Source organism: Capsella rubella, unplaced genomic scaffold (assembly GCF_000375325.1).
Source record: "Capsella rubella cultivar Monte Gargano unplaced genomic scaffold, Caprub1_0 scaffold_6, whole genome shotgun sequence".
NCBI classification, from domain to species: domain Eukaryota; kingdom Viridiplantae; phylum Streptophyta; class Magnoliopsida; order Brassicales; family Brassicaceae; genus Capsella; species Capsella rubella.
In genome coordinates this window covers 12299503-12318013 of record NW_006238918.1, presented here as the reverse complement: position 1 = coordinate 12318013, position 18511 = coordinate 12299503, and the positions used below count along the sequence as shown (strand labels likewise).

At 32.6% G+C, this 18511-nt stretch overlaps 5 protein-coding genes and 1 pseudogene across 5 annotated transcripts; 3 read left to right on the top strand and 3 right to left on the bottom strand.

Annotated features, from left to right (window-relative positions):
- Positions 1-595, top strand: part of LOC17883574 — a 2668-nt pseudogene extending 2073 nt beyond the window's left edge.
- Positions 596-982: 387 nt separating this feature from the next.
- Positions 983-1525, bottom strand: LOC17882240 (agamous-like MADS-box protein AGL23). The gene has a single exon (XM_006289165.1). The coding sequence runs from the start codon at positions 1523-1525 to the stop codon at positions 983-985; it is 543 nt and encodes a 180-aa protein (XP_006289227.1).
- A 2874-nt stretch (positions 1526-4399) lies between these two features.
- LOC17881310 (agamous-like MADS-box protein AGL62) lies at positions 4400-4945 on the bottom strand. Its single transcript, XM_006289182.1, has one exon. It carries the CDS (start codon positions 4943-4945, stop codon positions 4400-4402), a length of 546 nt encoding a protein of 181 aa, XP_006289244.1.
- Positions 4946-7552: 2607 nt separating this feature from the next.
- LOC17881202 (F-box protein At5g25290) lies at positions 7553-8677 on the top strand. The gene has a single exon (XM_006289924.1). The coding sequence runs from the start codon at positions 7553-7555 to the stop codon at positions 8675-8677; it is 1125 nt and encodes a 374-aa protein (XP_006289986.1).
- Positions 8678-10204: 1527 nt separating this feature from the next.
- On the top strand, positions 10205-11387 carry LOC17883568 (F-box protein At5g25290). Its single transcript, XM_006289705.2, has one exon. The coding sequence runs from the start codon at positions 10205-10207 to the stop codon at positions 11312-11314; it is 1110 nt and encodes a 369-aa protein (XP_006289767.1). The 3' UTR covers positions 11315-11387.
- Positions 11388-11563: 176 nt separating this feature from the next.
- Positions 11564-13991, bottom strand: LOC17882100 (arginase 1, mitochondrial). The gene is made up of 6 exons (XM_006288055.2): positions 13722-13991; positions 13114-13273; positions 12801-12934; positions 12361-12570; positions 12168-12278; positions 11564-12013 (listed from the first exon to the last, which is right to left on the bottom strand). The coding sequence occupies exons 1-6, from the start codon at positions 13872-13874 to the stop codon at positions 11753-11755; spliced, it is 1029 nt and encodes a 342-aa protein (XP_006288117.1). The 5' UTR covers positions 13875-13991; the 3' UTR covers positions 11564-11752.
- Between the last annotated feature and the right edge of the window lie 4520 nt (positions 13992-18511).

Below are 18511 nucleotides of genomic sequence, written 5' to 3'. Positions count from 1 at the left end.
AGGATCATGAAAGCACAAGCTTTGAGGGATAGCAGCATGGCTGGTTACATGTCGAGCAAGAAGACAATGGAGATTAACCCAGAGAACTCTATCATGGACGAGCTGAGAAAGAGAGCTGATGCGGACAAGAACGACAAGTCTGTGAAGGATCTTGTGCTTCTCCTCTTTGAGACAGCTCTTCTCACTTCAGGTTTCAGCCTCGACGAGCCCAACACTTTCGGAAGCAGGATCCACAGGATGTTGAAGCTTGGATTGAGCATCGACGAGGATGATGCCGTTGAAGCCGATGCTGAGATGCCTCCTCTTGAAGATGATGCTGATGCCGAAGGTAGCAAGATGGAGGAAGTCGACTAAATATTGCACATGATTGCAATTTAATTTTTCTATTTAGACTTTTATTATCTCTTCTTTATGATTTCGTCTTAAGCTTTTTTTTTAATCAACTCGGTTCTTATGACAAGAGTTTATTTCGCAAACTGATGTTTTTATCAGTATTATTACTGTCCTAGTTGTGATATTAGCTTAAGCACTTTGCCAAGCATCTCAGACTAGAAACACTTGTTATAAAATAATAGATTCAAAAATTCCAATTCCATATTTATCGTTTAACAACATATATTTAATTTAGATGACAAAAAAAAAACATATATTTTATTTACATGTATTTGTACAAAAATCAATCAGTTTAGTAGTAGTACAAACGAAAAAGAAACAGACCCCAAACGCTGCCGTTTTTAATACGACGATTCCTTCATCATCGATTTGAAATCTTACCGATTTTTCTCAGCTTCGACGTAAAACCACCGATCGGTCAGTATTTGAGATTCTGAAATCCCCTCGAAATATTTATTTTCTCCAGTAACTAACACTGAATATTTAAATATTTAAATATCGCAACAACAGAACCACAACCAGGCAACAACACAACCACACAAAAACACAAAAAAACACAACAAATAATATATTAATGAGGTATAGATCATTAGTTATTTTCTGCAGTATCGTTTCTCTCGCTCCTTGCAGCAAGTTCATAACACAGTTTCTCATAGAGCCCTTCAAACCTATCGAGCAAATGTTTTATCTTTTCTTGATCCTTGACCTCTTCCAGAGGCACTTTCCACCACGCATCTTCTGACAACGGTTCCACGGACGCAGCTGCCTCTGTTGCTTTTGCTTCCTCAGCACGTGCCCCATCCATCATATTGTTGTACAATTTGCAAAGCTCTTGAATCTTTGCTTTATTGTCACTATCAACCGGTTGTTGCAAAGAAGAAGAGGACGTTGAGGTTTCGCCATTGAGAAATCGTTCCACGACGGCATGGAACGATGGATTGCCAAATGTATATGGCTTTCCAGAGCCGGTGTACCCGAGAAATGCAACGTTAACGTCGCAGAGAACAGAGAGCTCACAGAGCTTTGTGTAGATACCATTTTTTCTCTTCGACAATGTGACCAGTCTGTCATCTTCTCTCTCAATTTTCTTTATCTTCATCTTTTGCCTTCCTTTTGTTTTCTTCGAGCTCATTTTTGGAAGTAAAATATGAGTTTGTTAGATTAGAGGAAGACAGAGAACAAACAGAAATTTAAGAGTAATACTAGTTTATGTTTTATTTTCTTATTTCAATTTAAGAATATGTTTTTGTGAGTGCATGATGTGTATGTACAAAATAAAGATGGTGCTGATTAGATTGCCTTAAAATAGTCAATTCTTAGATTTATGGTATTCATGAATGTTTATCTTAATGTTTGCAACTTTGAACTTGTTGTGGTCAAGCTATAACACAAAATACATAATCAACTTAACACTCATACCAAAAAAAAAATGCTTGAACTTTGAACACAATATGATAAACTTAACACTCATACCAAAAAAAAAAGAAAAAAAACAATTTTGAACATTAATGTAAAAGGACATAGATTCTATGTCATTTTTGGAAAAAAATTTAGTCAAAGTATGAAATCAACTATAGTAGTTATAGGAAACTATCATTTTTATTCAATGCACAAACTATTGAATCTTAATTGTAGAACACTATTTTTGAAAATTGAAGCTAGATAAAATAATTCTATTTGGTAACTGAAAAATTGTACTAGGACGTATCTAATTTATAGAGAAACAATCATGGGAGTGTATTGTAATTTCGAGGAAAACATTGAATAAATAATAATAACGCGAGACTTGAAAAAATATAAATGGTATTTCGGGATGAGTGTTGATGAAATATAAATATTCTGTGAGATTAAGCGAAAAATAAATTTTATTTAACAAAAATATGTCTTAGAGAAAAAGATCAAGGTTTTTTTTTGTAAAAGTAATGCGTTTTTAGAATTAAGAAATATATTTTTTTTGAAAAAATAACATGTAATCCTAATAAACAACGTGTAATATGAAAAAATATCGTGTTAAGAAGAGAGACATATTGTTATCTCATGTATTTCGAAAAAATAGCATGTGCCCAAAAAATAATGGACGTTAAAAAGAATGACATAGAAATTATATATGAGATTAGGATCCAACTAAATTTAGATAATATAGAAGACACTAAGATTCGACGAGATTTAAGGATAGATATTATGCAATTAGAGGGAGAGAGAGAGACCTAATCAATATGCAGTGATTAGTAGGATCCACGGCATATCATGACGAGTGATGATAGAGAAAGGAGATGTTAGGATGGATTGACGATGATAAAATATTAGATCGAAAGAGCGGTGATGGTGAGAAGAGATATTGTGAAAGAAAAGATGATGACTATAAGAGATTTACTCAAAGAATCCAAATAAAGTGATGGTGATAAAATAATGCGGTTGATGCAACATTGGATGTAGAAGAGGGGAGAAAAATCAAAGAGATAAGAACAAAAGAAACAAAGAAAGTATTTTTTCTAAGACGATGACTTTTTTGATCATTATAAGAATGGCAAACTTATTAATGTAAAGATAATTATCGACTAACTTTTAATAAATTTCTTAAAAAAATTACGACTATTTTGTTCACAAAATGACACTCAAACACCATTAATTTCTTACCCTAAAATGAGTCTGACAAAATGTTTTATTTGACAAAAATAATTTAATTTTTCAAAAAATAAGTTTGAGAAAAAATTTACAAAGATAAAAATATTAACATAAAAAGAAAAACATATCAAGTATAAGTATGTTTATGTTATTTTTGATTGTAAAATAAAAAATAACAACTATCGCAACTTATTAAATAATGGTTGATGCCCATCAAATGAATTCTTAATCTCATACAAGTTTATAGATTCCACAAATAAAATAATTATTTATAAATGAGCACCTAAACACTGTTTTAGTTATTCCAATGTCAATTTCAATGCTTGCAATTAATATTTTCTTGAAATAGTGTAGATGATAATAGTGTTTTTAAATTATTGAAAATTAATAATTATAACCATCACATATTTTGTATAAATAGCATAAAATTTTTTAATGAAAAAAAAATATGCAAATTGAAATTTTTTATTTCCATTTATGTTTAGAGGAGTTTAGTAAAATTTTAATTTATATCTCAAATAGATACATTATTCTTATCAAACAAATCTACAAATACTTAAAATTAAATAATTTTTATTTGATTATCGTAAATGAGTAATAGTATGGATTAGATTTACTTGTCGACATATTAAACCATTTGAAATACTATTTCTATGAAATAATTTATTGTGAAGATTTAACAGCACGGTTAACTATGCGGTTAACCGTACGGTAAACTATGCGATTAATGTACGGTAAATTATGTGGTTAACCGTACATTTAACAAACGGTTTTGATACGGGTACGGCTAACAACCATTACAATTAGTAACTGTAATTGATATACTTTTACGATTAAAAGTTACGGTTTTAACCATTATTATAAGGTTACGGTTAAGATGGGTTAGCGACTTCACACTATGGTTGTTTGTGAGCCTAAACTGTTTTTTATTATATAAATTATGGAGGATTTTTCCCTTCCACTCCCCAAAGAAAAAAAAGAAAGAGAAGCTCTCTAAGAGCAACAAATTAGTATGACATTTTTATTATTAGACGTGCGAGTAAGATTTTTCAAGTGTATTTCTCAATTAATATATCAGGGATGTTAAGAAAAAATTGTATTAAAATATTGAATGAGATAGTAGGAATCGTCGTTTTAAACCAAGTTTTATCTATTACTGTTTTTCATTAATTTTCCCAAATGACATTGAAAATATATTTTAATTCCATCACATTGAATGTATTAGAAAATAGTACAAATTTAAGAAGAAACAATTCATAATTATATATAAAAAAGATAGCACATCAACACAATATCGCAACAACAGAACCACACAACCAGGCAACAACACAACCACACAAAAACACACAAAAAAACAAATAATATACTAGTGAGGTATAGATCATTTGTCATTTTCTGCAGTATCGTTTCTCTCGCTCCTTGCAGCAAGCTCATAACACAGCTTCTCATAGAGCCCTTCAAACCTCTCGAGCAACTGTTTCATCTCTTCTTGATCCTTCACCTCTTCCAGAGGCACTTTCCACCACGCATCTTCTTGCAACGGTTCCAAGGACGCAGTTGCCTCTGTTGCTTTTGCTTCCTCAGCACGTGCCCCATCCATCATATTATTATACAATTTGCAAAGGTCTTGAATCTTCGCTTTATTTGCACTATCAACCGGTCGTTGCAAAGAAGAAGAGGACGTTGAGGCTTCACCATTGAGAAATCGTTCCACGACGTCATGTAACGATGGACTGCCAAATGTATATGGCTTTCTAGAGCCAGTGTACCCGAGAAATGCAATGTTAACGTCGCCGAGAACAGAGAGCTCACAAAGCTTTGTGTAGATACCATTTTTTCTCTTCGACAATGTGACCAGTCTGTCATCTTCTCTCTCAATTTTCTTTATCTTTATCTTTTGCCTTCCTTTTGTTTTCTTCGAACTCATTTTTGGAAACAAAATATGAGTTTGTTAGATTAGAGAAAGACAGAGAATGAACAGAAATTTAAGAGTAATACTAGTTTATGTTTTATCTTCTAATTTTCATTTAAGAATATGTTTTTGTGAGTGCATGATGTGAGCATATATATATATATACAAAATAAAGATGGTGCTGATCAGATTGCATTAAAATATGAATGTTTATCTTAATGTTTGCAACTTTGAACTTGTTGTGGTCAAGCTATAACACAAAATACATAATCAACTTAACACTCATACCAAAAAAAAATTGTTTGAACTTTGAACACAATATGATAAACTTAACACTCATACCAAAAAAAAAAGAAAAAAACAATTTGAACATTAATGTAAAAGGACATAGATTCTATGTCATTTTTGAAAAATAAATTAGTCAAAGTATGAAATCAACTATAGTAGTTATAGGAAACTATCATTTTTATTCAATGCACAAACTATTGAATCTTAATTGTAGAACACTATTTTTGAAAATTGAAACTAGATAAAATAATTCTATTTGGTAACTGAAAAATTGTACTAGGACGTTTCTAATTTATAGAGAAACAATCATGGGAGTGTATTGTAATTTCGAGGAAAACATTGAATAAATAATAATAACGCGAGACTTGAAAAAATAAAAATGGTATTTCGGGATGAGTGTTGATGAAATATAATTATTCTGTGAGATTAAGTGAAAAATAAATTTTATTTAACAAAAATATGTCTTAGTGAAAAAGATCCGGGTTTTTTTTTTTGTAAAAGTAATGCGTTTTTAGAATTAAGAAATTTTTTTTTTGAAAAAATAACATGTAATCCTAATAAATAACGTGTAATATGAAAAAATATCGTGTTAAGAATAGAGACATATTGTTATCTCATGTATTTCGAAAAAATAGCATGTGACCAAAAAATGATGGACGTTAAAAAGAATGACATAGAAATTATATAAAGATCCAACTAAATTTAGATAATATAGAAGAGACTGGGATTCGACAAGATTTAAAGATAGATATTATGCAATTAGAGGGAGAGAGAGACCTAATCAATATGCAGTGATTAGTAGGATCCACAGCATATCATGGCGAGTGATGATAGAGAAAGGAGATGTTATGATGGATTGACGATGATAAAATATTAGATCGAAAGAGCGGTGATGGTGAGAAGAGATATTGTGAAAGAAAAGATGATGACTATAAGAGATTTACTCAAAGAACCCAAATAAAGTGATGGTGATAAAATAATGCGGTTGATGCAACATTGGATGTATAAGAGGGGAGAGAAATCAAAGAGATAAGAACAAAAGAAATAAAGGAAGTATTTTTTCTAAGACGATGACTCTTTTGATCATTATAAGAATGGCAAATTTATTAATGTAAAGATAATTATCGACTAACTTTTAATAAATTTCTTTAAGAAATTACGACTATTTTGTTCACAAAATGACACTCAAACACCATTAATTTTTTACCCTAAAATGAGTCTGACAAAATGTTTTATTTGACAAAAATAATTTAATTTTTCGAAAAATAAGTTTGATAAAAAAATTACAAAGATAAAAAAATTAACATAAAAAGAAAAACATATCAAGTAAAAGTATGTTTATGTTATTTTTGATTGTAAAATAAAAAATAACAACTATCGCAACTTATTAAATTATGGTTGATGCCCATCAAATAAATTCTTAATGTCATACAAGTTTATAGATTCCACAAATAAAACAATTATTATAGAGAAACAAGCAATTTTACAAGCATAAGTTTAACGCCTAGACAAGGTTACGCATGATCAGCTCAGTCCATAGGTCTGTTTTGTTGTCAGGTCTTGTTTCAGACATTCAAAACTAAAGATTTAATTTTTTTGCATAATCAAACAACTTTAGTGTCTTGATCTTCACTTCAAACATTGGTCCGTTATTGTGGGAAGCAGAGGAAGGTGGTTTGTTGGGTTTCTTGGAGTATCCTATACTAGATGACTCTCTTCTTACTCAATAGTTTCTATTTTGAAACCTTATCTTCATATGATCTTTAAGGTATTAAGAAGATAATTTTATAGAATCCAAATATGATTCTTGGATCTGGAAAATCTTAGACAAGCCTTTTGGTTCATTTATGTTTGCGTGTTGTAGGAAATATGATTTGCTTGTTATGCGATATCACTTTAAAGTCGATCTTGGTTTGCTTTGTCTGTAGTTAACATGTTTTGTTTTGTTTTAACATGTCTTTCGTCTTCACTGCTTGTTAAGCTTGAGTTTAAGTCTTCTAGATTTTGCTGTAAACTACGCTAAGCCAAATGAGTATCTTCACAATGTAAGTCATTATAGTTATACTGAGTTTCGAAAACCAACTCTTTCACATCATTAATGGGCTTCTTAATGAGAGGCCCAAATGCATCGTACAAGTATTCTCGGAGGTTATATGTAAATCGCCTATTGTTTGAAAACCCCTTATTTCTGAACTTTTGATTTCAGCACAATAGATTCTTTTACATACCTAATCTCCTTGACCTAGCTCGATCTTCATTGCTTTTGATTCCATAAACTCTTTTTCAACGAAATTTTCTAATCAACAGCTTCCATATTCACTTTGATTAAAAAGCATGGAGGGTACTCCTAGTTGTATCCAATGGTCGGAGCTTCCTATGGACATATTAAGATCTGTGTTCGAACTTTTGAGTTTTGTCGATTTCAACCGCGCTAAGCTCGTGAACCGGAATTGGTATCTGTGTTCGAAACAAACGTCGCCTCGAATAGATAAATCTCCATGGCTGATTTTGTTTCCACATGATGGTGGTTGTGCACTGTACAACCCTAATGAAGCTAGGGTTTACAAAACGAAGAGAGACTTATCAGATATCAGATTCTTGGCCAACTCAGGTAACTGGTTCTTGGTTCTTGATTCTAAACTCGATCTCTGTATCATAGATTTGTTTAGCGACAAAAAGATCCATCTTCCAGCTCTAGATATGTCGACCAAAAGTAGTCTTGGGAGACAAGGAACCAGATATTCCTCGGCTGGCACCGCGGGAGACCTAAGAGGTCTTTTGTGGGTAGACGAGAAGAAAGAAGAGTATGTTGTTGTGTGGTACTTCGGTTGGAATACTGAGTCTTTAGCCTTTTGCAAGAACGGAGAAGATCATTACCGTAAGGTTCCAGGTTCGATCGACTTAGAATACATATGTGATATAGTACTAATACGTGGTGACAGTATTTACATCTCAAGATATCATGATGCTCTCGTTACAAAACATGATTTGTCTGGACAAGAAGGTTCCAAAGTTATGTTCGGCCAGGATATAGAAACATTATTTCGAAGATTGCATGATTTAAGAACATATAGTTGTAACGTTGCTGTTACATTATCAGGAGAGGTTTTGTTGGTCGAGAGCATCGTTAACAAAAGTACAATGAGTAGGATCTTTTATCTCTACAAGAAGGGTTCTAAAGATTACGATGCTGTTAAGGTTGATTCTCTAGGTGATGAGGCCATGCTTCTTGATTTAGGTATCACTGTGCCTGCTGACCATACACTTGGTATCGAACCAAACTCGATCTATTTCACCCGCGATGGACGTGCTTGTAACCTTGGCCCGGACAGTTCATGCCTAGACATCTGTGTGTTCAATCTTGCAACAAAGACCATCAAACGCTTCTTCCCCGGTCTTGGTCTCGGTCCCTCCAATAACTTAAGCATCAAAGATGCTCGATGGTTTCTCCCATCTTGATTTTTTTTTCATTTTTTCTGGTTTTTGTGTCTAGCTCTTTGTTTAGTTGCTTATACTCGATCGTGTTTGAAATCATACAATGGACTTGAAAACTCTTAGTTAGCAGTCTTGAACATGGTGAATATTGATACATCACAAAGCCATTCATGATCTTGCCCAATATTCATGTTAAGTGTACACACACGCTGTGTGTAACTTTGTTCATTAATGTGATTTTGGAACCGATCAAACAACAAATACAGAAAATAATAATATAGTTAATCCTTCATTGACATTTAATTTAAAATGATACATATATAGTCCATCTGCAGAACCAGACTTATGTAACACCCCCGACTGTCACCTTTCCAGTGGGCTCCACGTTCACCACCAGTCTATGGGTCCATTTTTTTTAATGGGCCTTACGTCATTTCACTAGGCCCATGAGTCCACCTTTTTAATGGGTTTCACGTCCTGTCACTAGGCCCATAAGTCTATTAATATTCGACGGCCGGTGTGTTACATCCGAGGGGCTTAAATACTTGTTTACGGACCCTACAAATCACCAAATGATTTTCCCAGTGTTTTGACCTCACTCACACAGTTCCGACAATCACTTTCCAGAAGGTCACCCATCCTTTGACTACTCCAGCATAGACACGCTTAACTGTAGAGTTCTCTCAGGAACATTGACCGAAAAGATAAATGCACTTTGGTGATGTAGGTGGTCAAATCAATTCATTTAAATCTGTCCGCAAACTGGGATCTTACAACTTATTGCATTATAGTTTTTATATGAATGTTACAAACTTGCACAATGAAACATATATATATATATATATACTTGTCACTACCGACACCAACTTTTCTTTCACTTTCTCAGTTCACCTATACTTTCCGGTAACACTTGTAAGTGATCTATTTACCATCTTTTTCGTCATTGTTCTCGCTGCCGACACCAAAAGTTTGATTCATTTTATTTGGACACGTAAAAAACATCATTTCTACCACAATTTTCATATTATTATCCAATAAACTTGTAACGACCGTGATTAATTTTGAAGAGTATCGATCGATCCCAACACTAACAATTTATGGTTAAACAGTTTAATTTTAAATCGTCGATTAAGCTCAATTTTGAGTTATCGAGCAACCCTAGATTGACTTGAAGCTCGAGATGTGCAACTTGGTAAATATGAAAGAGACTTATATTATTTGGGGACCTAATATTAACTAGAAAAAAACCAGATGGAGTATAAAGGGTATAACCATTAGTTTTTAAAAAAAAAGCCAAGTTTTATATAATGATTTTCCAAAACCAAACTCTTTCACATCATTGGGCTTCTTATCGAGAGGCCCAAATGCTTTACAGATGAAGCATTACACATATTTTTTGAAAACCCTTTTGTTCTGCTCAAAAACTCGATTTCAGCAGCAACAGATTCTGCTACATCCCTAATCTCTCCCTTACCTCGACCTCCATTGCAACAGTTCCATAGGCTTTTGATTCCATAAACTCTTTTCAACGAAATTTTATAATCTAACAACATGGAGAACACTCCTAGTTCTGTCCACTGGTCGGAGCTTCCTATGGACATATTAAGATCTGTGTTCGAACGTCTAAGTTTTGTCGACTTCAACCACGCTAAGAACGTGAGCCCTAATTGGTATTTGTGTTCGAAACAAACGTCGCCTCGAATAGATAAATCTCCATGGCTGATGCTGTTTCCACATGAAGGTGGTTGTGCACTGTACAACCCTAATGAAGCTAGGGTTTACAAAACCAAGAGAGACTTATCAGATATTAGATTCTTGGCCAACTCAGGTAACTGGTTTTTGGTTCTTGATTCTAAACTCGATCTCAGTATCATAGATTTGTTTAGCGGGAAAAAGATCCATCTTCCACCTCTAGACTCGCTCAAAAGTGACCAAAGGAGACTTGGAGATAAAGAAATCATGAATGTGGAAGATCTAAGAGGTCTTTTGTGGGTAGACGAGAAGAAAGAAGAGTACCTTGTTGTGTGGTACTTGAGTTACAAGCATAAAGCAACTAAGTTTTTAGCCTTTTGCAAGAACGGCGAAGATCATTACCGTGAGGTTCCAGATTGGATCGAGCTACATCTACAAAACAGAGCTGATGTAGTACTACTACGTGGTGACAGTATTTACATCTCAATGACAAGTACTCTGGCTTACATTGCAAAACTTGATTTGTCTGGACAAGAAGGTTTCAAAGTTGTGGTCAAGATGAAACTATTTGTACCTGTTCTTCAAAGATGTCTTCATGATTTAACATATAGCAGTAACGTTGCTATTACAATATCAGGAGAGGTTTTATTTGTCGTGAGCATCTGTAACCAAAGAACAATGCGTAGGACCGTCCATCTCTACAAGAAGTATGATAATCTAAAACCCGTGAGGGTTGATTCTCTAGGTGACGAGGCCCTGCTTTTGGATTTGGGTATCACCGTGCCTGCTGACCATAACCTTGGTATTGAACCAAACTCCATTTACTTCACTCGTAACCGTGGCTGCGAACGTTCATGCCTGGACATCAGTGTGTTCAATCTAGCAACAAAGACTATCAAACGCTTCCCCGATCTTGGTCCGTCCAACAACTTAAACTTCGAAGATGCTCGATGGTTTCTCCCATCTTGATTTTTTTCATTCCTTCTGCATTTTGGTGTTCTTGATGAGAGATTTTTACCCCTATTCTAGCTCTTTGTTTGAAACCATACCATGGACCTGAAAACTCTTACTTATAGCAGTCTTCCACATGTTGAATGATATATCGGATTCCAAGACACCTGCTGGGACGATGGTTGGTTAAGACTTAAGATCATGAACTGTTCTCTACTGACAAAATGATATTATTAACGACAATGTTTCGCGAAAATTAAAGAAGAATAAAACAGAGGATTAAGAGGTATGAACATTGATATTATAGCCTAAGATCATAATTCATATTATGTTTGTATGATAGTCCGTCTACAGAGCCAGACGTATTGCATTCAAAAACCTATATGAATGATACAAACTTGCACAATGAAACATAGAAACATAACAAAACATGACACTCCAAACTACCATTCTTGTTCATTTCGAGATTTTCGCGGCTAATTCTCTAACAAGCTTAGCTGCAACCATTGCTGTCATACCGTCCACAGTATCACGTTGCGGGTTGAACTCCACAACATCAGCCCCGACAACATCTGCCTGAAGGTTGTGTAAGATGTTAAGGACGTCTCGGAAAGAAAGACCTCCTGGTTCGATGTGGGACACTCCGGGTGCAAATGCTGGATCGAGACAGTCAACGTCTATTGAGATGTATACTCCCTTCACTCCTTCCCCTAGTTTCTGTACAAACCCATTCAGTATATGACTTGACATGTACCAAATGCACAAAACCTCTAATAAGTAATGCAAAAACGCCAACCAAATTTCAAACTGAATGACCACCCCTACATCTATACTCTTCTTCTAGTCAAAACATAGGTAGAGATATAGATACCAGATTTTCCAACATAGGGCGATCTCTTGAGAAGGTTCGCATCTCATATTGTTCTACTCCAAACCTCTTGCCCTGTTCCCGTCCTTCCGCGTTTATCGATCTAATTCCAACCTACAATAAAGTTTTAGTCTTCCTTAGGAGATTATCTTTCTCAGAGATTGTGATGTATAAACAACAGAGAAATAGGACCAGCCTGTAAAAGCCGCCGGGCATAGCCACCTTCCATGATACGAGCAAATGAAGATGCATGAGAGTATTTGTTCCCTTCAAAACAGTCATAGATATCGGGATGTGCATCAAGATGAAGAATGTCCACAGGCCCTCCAAGCTTCTCAGAAACCGCTCTCACAACAGGATAAGATATGGAATGATCTCCACCTAAGACTAGCGGACGCAATGGTTCCTAACACAACAAACAAAGTATCAGATACTTAGACTGTTAGCTTCACTAACCTTAGACCACTATGTCAATCAAAAGACTAATACAACACTAAAATGTATTGATCTCAAACACTAAGATGTCAAAATCGAAAACAACTTCTCCACAGATTTGAAGATTCAAAACTTATATACTAAAATAGGTAAAGACCCTAAGGTGGCATATCAATAAAGCTAATGGTCAAATAGATTCACCTCTTCCATCACCAACTTCACAGATTCACTTATTACATTCATCAATCTATCATCATCAACTCCACAATCTCTAATCTCTTGTACAGGAACATCACCAACATCAGTTAGAACCCGTGGATCCTTTAACTCCTTCCCTGCAACATATTCCACAAAACAATATCAAAGACAAACACTTATATCACTGCACAAACCATGAATACCATAAGTTGGATGATCTAGCCACAACACAAACCTGACCATTTCACTCTTATAAACCATCAAATGCGAAAAGAAAAATCGAAACTTTAAAGTTCCTATTGAAAACCCATGATACCTTCTTCAGTTGCAGAGTTTGTACTACCACACCAAATAGCTTCTCTAATACGAGGAGGAGCAAAGGCAGGACCTTGAAGAAAAGAAGAGTTATGACCAAGTGGTACTCCAAGAAGTGATGTTGAAGCTTTAGCTCCACCTAAAAGACGAACTAACTCTCCCTACACAACATACACACACACAGAATCACAACAACAGACTTCGAAAAAGATTAAAGCTTTACAATAAAAGTGTATACTTTGAGATTAGCCCTTTCACGAATAAGAGTTAACGAAGCATCAAGAACAATAAAAAATGAGAAAGTTCAAAGCTTTACGATAAAAGTGTATACTTTGAGTTTAGCCCTTTCACGAATTAGAGTTAACGAAGCATCAAGAACAATAAAATTTGAAAAAGTTTAAAGCTTTATGATAAAAGTGTATACTTTGAGTTTAGCCCTCCACGAATAAGAGCTAACGAAGTATCAAGAACAATAAAAATTGAAAAAGTTTAAAGCTTTATGTTAAAAATGTATACTTTGAGTTTAGCCCTTTCATAAATGAGAGTTAACGAAGCATCAAGAACCATAAAAATTGAAAAAGTTTAAAGCTTTATGATAAAAGTGTATACTTTGAGTTTAGCCCTTTCACGAATGAGAGTTAACGAAGCATCAATGACACGATTTTGGCCTTCCTCGATTGAAGAAGCAGAGACGGAAGTGAAAGAAGCAGAATTGAGTCTGTGGAAGTTGTGAATCACTCTTTTGCCAAGAATCCTCGACATATCTGAAATTGGATCGGAGCTCAAAGATGATTCGTTTGAGAAATCTATCCCACGCTCGGGACTTTTCTAGTTGGTGATACTCTGGAAACGAATCAGTGACTAAATCTGGCTGTATCTATATGTAATAAGGTAAATATAAGTTTCTCTTATTTGTTAATTTGGACAAAAGAATCTAAACCCGCAATTTTACCATAAAAGAAAAACTTATCCACAAATTTACTACCAAAAACGAAAACTCGCCACTGTAGTGACTAGTGATATAGACATATTTTTGTAAGTAAAACCTAAGAGGAATCGGAAGCGGAATCGTTTGGAAGCGTAGAAGCGAGTTTTTTAGAAAAATTAGGAGACGGGTGCGTGTTGGAAGCGTATGCATATATATATATATATATAATAAAATACTAAACATAAAATCATACTACAAATAATGAAATCACAATCAGATATTACCAATGATAAAAATAATAATGAAAACTAAAATGTCATCTTAAATATTAAAGGTTAAAACTTAGAAGCAATGAATATTTTTTTAAAGCAAGTATAAATCTGTGTAAATATATGTTATATACAATTATGATCAAAGATTATACGATATAGTTTAATGTAGTGTAGTGGCTTGAGTGTATTTTAAAGTACCCCCAATCCCAAGTATGCGTTTTGAATGCCACCAGACACAAGTAAAAGATTTTATTTTAAACGAAAAAGGGTAAATTTGTAACTTCATCAATCAGTCATCTTCTTTAGGTTTTACTTATGTTTTGCTGAAGTTCATCTTAAATTTTGCTTATATATAACTTTATAAATATTAACGTTATAAATGAACATAAATTTGTTTTGACAATTAAACAAAGTTTGATTGATTGATTTGACACGTGTCGAGTTAATGTTGATAAGTAATTTTGAGGTCAAACTTCTTTATATTATAAAATAAACATACGCTATAAATGTATATCCCAAAAATGAGATAGAAGATTAACCTTACAAATATCACAAGTATTAATAGTAATTGTACATGACACTACAAAACAAGTATATATGTATATGCAATCGAGTTTATGGTAAACCGAAAAAAGATTTATGCAATCGTTAGGATCCTGTTGTGGAAGCCTAGAGCGATTAGTACAGATTTGGAAGGTATATACATTTATGTAATTTGTATTTATTTAATTTATTTTTATTGATTAACTTAGGGGGTGTTACTGGATTGAGGTTTTTAATTACCCTATGATATTAGTGGATTTAAAAGTTCAAAGGATTTCTACTGCATATACCCTATGATACTAGTGGATTTAAAAGTTCAGAGGATTTCTACCGCATATAACGTGGATTTAGGAAGTGGTTTTAGTGGATTTGTGATGATTTACTTAAAAAAAAACATGGATCGTTTTGTATTGTTTTGTATTGTTTTGGTTTTTTAAGTCAACATAACTTTATTAATGAATAAATTTATTATCATTATTTTCCATCGTCACCTTTCTCCTTCGATGGTGATGGAGATGACCTTTTCATATCCAGATTCAAACTATGCTCAATTCCAGTGTCCCAATTGCTCTATACAATTCTAATTCAAAATCTTAATGGGAAACTTGCTTGAAGCGACGCGTGAGTCTTCGAACATAGATTCCATAACATCGGTAACTTTGATGGGGTTATGGTGTGATTCTAAAACGATTATAACTTTCTGTGATGAAGAAAAAATGAGATTTAAATTTATAAAAAAATACAAGACAAAATGAATTTTTAATATATATTTACATGAAATACTCTGAAATACAGATGAAAATGATTGGATTTATTTTGCTCATGATCTCGCTTAAAAAATCCAATCAAATCCATTATAACAAAAACGTAGGAAATTCAAATCCATTTTGAATAACAAATGATTTTAATGTATTTCAAAATACATCAACAAATACTTGATTCAATAACGGCCTACTTTTAAAATACATCAAAATCCATTAAAATATGGTATCCAAGAAAATGAAAATTGCAAGATTAGTTTTTCTTAAATTGGTGGTTGGATATGGGCCACAATATCGAGTCGGTCGAGTATTGGCTTGGCATAATTTTCATAGTCTTATTTATTTAATCAAGTTGAGTAGAGTGAAGTTTTATACATAAACCTTTCGAGCCTGAGAACACTCACACTCTTCAGTCAGTACGATAAGGAATGCGGGAATCATTTCTACTATGGCTGGCTAGGGCCTCATGCCCTCAGATTTCCTGCGCTATCCGCAAAACATTTGTTTCTATTTTTTTTTAATGTTTGTTTACTTTTGTCTTCTAGTTTGGTGTTTTTTTTTTTTTTTGGAAAATTGGAAAAACCTACTTTTTTCAAAAGTTTGACTATCTATGTTTTTATTTAGAAATTATCAGTTTTGACTAAACTATTCTTATTAACATATAAAATAAGATTAGTAACATTATGAGAAGTGATTATCAGAACTGTGTGAGTGAGACCTAAATACAAGGAAAGATCATGTGATGATTTGTTGGGTCGATAAACAAGTCTTTAAATCCAAACATGGACGTTGTAAACAGACCGTCGGATATATATGAGTTTATTGGCCTAGTGAGAGGAGGACACCCATTAAGAAAGGTGGACCTATAGGCTAAGAGTGAACATGAGGCCCACTGGATGAGATGACGGTCGGAGCGTTACAATTAAAACGTTGATGAATAGTGTTGTATCCATATTTGTTTTATAAAAGGATAACAATTTAGTTAAATGTTATATAATTTATCATTTCTTCTATGTATATATAACCTTATTAAGTATCTTCTACCATTTCTCATTTTATAATTATATCATCTTTCATCATCCCCCACAAAATATTTTTTTTTCTTAATGAATGCTAAATTTAGGTAACCCAACAAAACCATATATCTTAAATTTTTAAACTAATTTTTTTTATTCTTGTCATTCCATAAATTGAAATTTTTGTGACGGTAAAAACTTAAATAGAATTTTGTTTTGAGAGTATGCAGTTTTGCATCAAAAAAATTGTTTGAATGTCGTAGTAAATAAATATATGTGAGAAAGAATATATTTATTAAAAGGAAAAAATAAATTGTTGGTATTTCAAATAAATTTAATTTATCTATCATAAATAAAATTTTCATATAATATTTGGTAAAAAAAAAGATATAATCGTTTTCTTTACTCTCTCTAAGCAATTTATCAAAGAATCTGGAACACCTTGGCTACTAATGAAGTAATAATAATTAAGAAGACAGACTTTCATATACATTTGCTTAGGTGAAAGTCAATGGAAATTTTGAATACATCTTCATCCATATTTTACATACACTACCCAAGATGATGAAGATTATTTGTGCACTAATCGCAATTTTATACCACATTCGTGGTGCACACTGGTGGACAAAAAAGTAGCTAATGACAGTAAACAAATGAGCGATTAAGAAAACATGGAGATTGGTTGACGTTTATCCGAAACTTTTAAAATACTTGCAAGTATTATATTGTGTCTTACATATTGTAAAATATTGTTTGGAAGCAAAAAATTACTTGATAGTATTGTAAGGGTCAAACTATGTCATAATTTTGTGTGTATGATTGATTTTAAGAGTTAGAACAACAAATGTTTTAGAAAAACTATATAAGTTTGTCCCAAATTTGCCTTAAACCACAAAAATTGTTTGAAAGCAATAAATTGCTTGGTTAGTGTTTTGGATCAAATTTATATCATAATCTCATATATATATTCTGACTTATAAACTTATTGAACAATCTTTGGAAAATAATGAAGATAACTGCTTCTTCTTTTTCTTGTGTATTTTATCACAAATCTTTATTAATTTTGTCAATCTTAATGGATATATTAGATTATTCGTTTTGTATTTTATCATAATTTTTTACAATGGAAGAGTAGTATGTCTATGTTATAAGTATAAATCTGCATTTTACATATTATCATACACATATCATATTTATCATTTGATGCATCATTTCAAATTTTTATCTTTTAACTATTTGTTTTGATATGTTGAGTTGTCTATGCATATATTTAAGGGTGAGTTAAATATTAGGACTCAGATAAATCATATATATAAAAGTAAGGTTTCACTCTCTCCTTATTGGTGGAAAAATATTTAAGGCTTTAATTTTTTTAAAGAAAATAAATAAATAAATGTTTATGACAATCATTCAATACAAAATTTAATTACACTATAAGTTATAATCAAATGGCAAAGAAAATGAAAGGATTTAATCATATATCATTCAACAAAATAAATAAATAAATAAATTTCTATGACAATCATTCAATACAAAATTTAATTACAATATAAGTTATAATAAAATGGCAAAGAAAATGAAAGGACTTAATCATATATCATACAACAAACTTTATAAGGCTTATTGGTGGAAAATTATTTAAAATCATATATATAAAAGTAAGGTTACACTCTCTTTATTGTTCCATTTTGTATTTATTTTTTAAAATATAATATTTATTTTTAACCAAAAAAACACATTTAATCATATACATTAATTCATACTTTAAATTCACACTTTAATACTAAAATGAAACTGAAAATTATATAATTTTCCAAAGACTATTGGTTTTCTTTATTGAATTCCAATTAAACACACTATAAATTATAATTATAACTCC

Coding starts and splice junctions, on each gene's coding strand:
- LOC17882240 (XM_006289165.1), bottom strand. CDS start 1,525: ATGAGCTCGAAGAAAACAAAAGGAAGGCAAAAGATGAAGATAAAGAAA.
- LOC17881310 (XM_006289182.1), bottom strand. CDS start 4,945: ATGAGTTCGAAGAAAACAAAAGGAAGGCAAAAGATAAAGATAAAGAAA.
- LOC17881202 (XM_006289924.1), top strand. CDS start 7,553: ATGGAGGGTACTCCTAGTTGTATCCAATGGTCGGAGCTTCCTATGGAC.
- LOC17883568 (XM_006289705.2), top strand. CDS start 10,205: ATGGAGAACACTCCTAGTTCTGTCCACTGGTCGGAGCTTCCTATGGAC.
- LOC17882100 (XM_006288055.2), bottom strand. CDS start 13,874: ATGTCGAGGATTCTTGGCAAAAGAGTGATTCACAACTTCCACAGACTC. Junction 12,571..12,800: donor TGAAGTTGGTGATGGAAGAG/GTGAATCTATTT, acceptor TTGTTGTGTTAG/GAACCATTGCGTCCGCTAGT. Junction 12,279..12,360: donor ATGCCCGGCGGCTTTTACAG/GCTGGTCCTATT, acceptor ACTTTATTGTAG/GTTGGAATTAGATCGATAAA.